Source organism: Perkinsus marinus (genome assembly GCF_000006405.1).
Source record: "Perkinsus marinus ATCC 50983 genomic scaffold scf_1104296931976, whole genome shotgun sequence".
Lineage (NCBI taxonomy): Eukaryota > Perkinsozoa > Perkinsida > Perkinsidae > Perkinsus > Perkinsus marinus.
The window spans coordinates 222-1,349 of record NW_003215570.1 but is presented as its reverse complement, the minus strand read 5'-3'; the positions used below and the strand labels follow the sequence as shown (position 1 = coordinate 1,349).

General features: G+C 52.2%; 1 protein-coding gene across 1 annotated transcript; it reads left to right on the top strand.

The window, feature by feature from the left end:
• Positions 1 to 391: 391 nt before the first annotated feature.
• On the top strand, positions 392 to 791 carry Pmar_PMAR013923 (conserved hypothetical protein; the record flags this gene model as incomplete). Its single annotated transcript, XM_002785746.1, has 2 exons — positions 392 to 550; positions 624 to 791. Coding segments are annotated over 2 exons (327 nt in total), but the record flags the coding sequence as incomplete, so codon positions are not given.
• Between the last annotated feature and the right edge of the window lie 337 nt (positions 792 to 1,128).

The following is a 1,128-nucleotide window of genomic DNA, read 5'->3' as shown; positions in this document are numbered from 1 at the left end:
TCTGGTTTCAGGAGAGGGCTCGTCTCGGTCTACTCTCGAGGTTCGTAGTGCCGACACCAAACGGGTAGGGCGGGGAACTGTTACTGTCGACATGCCCAGGTGTGGTTACTGTAGGTGGTCAAATACAGGGAGGAGGATGAACAGCGTGCCCCGGAGTCGAGCGAGCCGCTACTGTGAGGGCCTTAGTCCGAATTCTCACATGCCTTGCTTGTGGCTGGTGTTATTCCAAGGCTCTTGTAGCCGCCCATGGTTGTCACTAAATTACCTTCGTGTTGTGTTGAGTGTCCATGAAGGGACCTAGCTCTTATCGGACAAGGTGTAACATAACAGTAGGTATACTACTACTACTCGGGAGTGTCAGACTGTATATCGGATAGCTCAGTGCTTTTGTATGGCCCCACAACAGGTCATGCCGTTAGGTCGAGGAGGTTTAGACTATAGCTACGTCTCCGATCGTCAGATGCCTCCGCCGGTATCATCATCGGCAGCGGCCCCGGAGTCGCCCCCTCGTGGGGTCGGCGCGATGGGAGGGCCGCCTCCACCACCACAGGTGAGTGGAAATCTTTAGTTTGAGCGTACTGGATATGAGTTAGGTTCACTGATTGTGTTTTTCTTTGCTGTAGATACCACATGCGGATGACATGCCAGCCCACGGTGACTATATGAGAGCGCCCGTCCCTCCTCCTCAACGGCAGCCCTATCCAGCACAGGGCATGCGCGTGCAGTACAGCCAGCAGGCTCCCGACAGAGACCTGGCCGCATCGAGGGACTACCGACCGAGACAACAAGAGGTAGATACTCTAGCGAGGACTATAAACATCGACTCGATTACACGCTTATCTCTACGGGACTGTTTGACTATCTCGTGCTTACGAGAGGGGCTCTATTTCATCAGTTGACGCTTGATAAATGCTCACCATTGTGATGAATGTACGACTCGTTGAGCTACGCAAGAGGGCTCTTGTGGTGGATTCCTTATACGTCGTCATACACACTGTTGATGTTGGTAGATAGATGAGTCATTAAGACGAGACCTACTCCGTTACATCTTCGAGCAGACATCCAATGTTCATGTTCACAATGAGGAATGTACGGCAGCTCTAATGCAGTGCTTGACACAGATGCTCA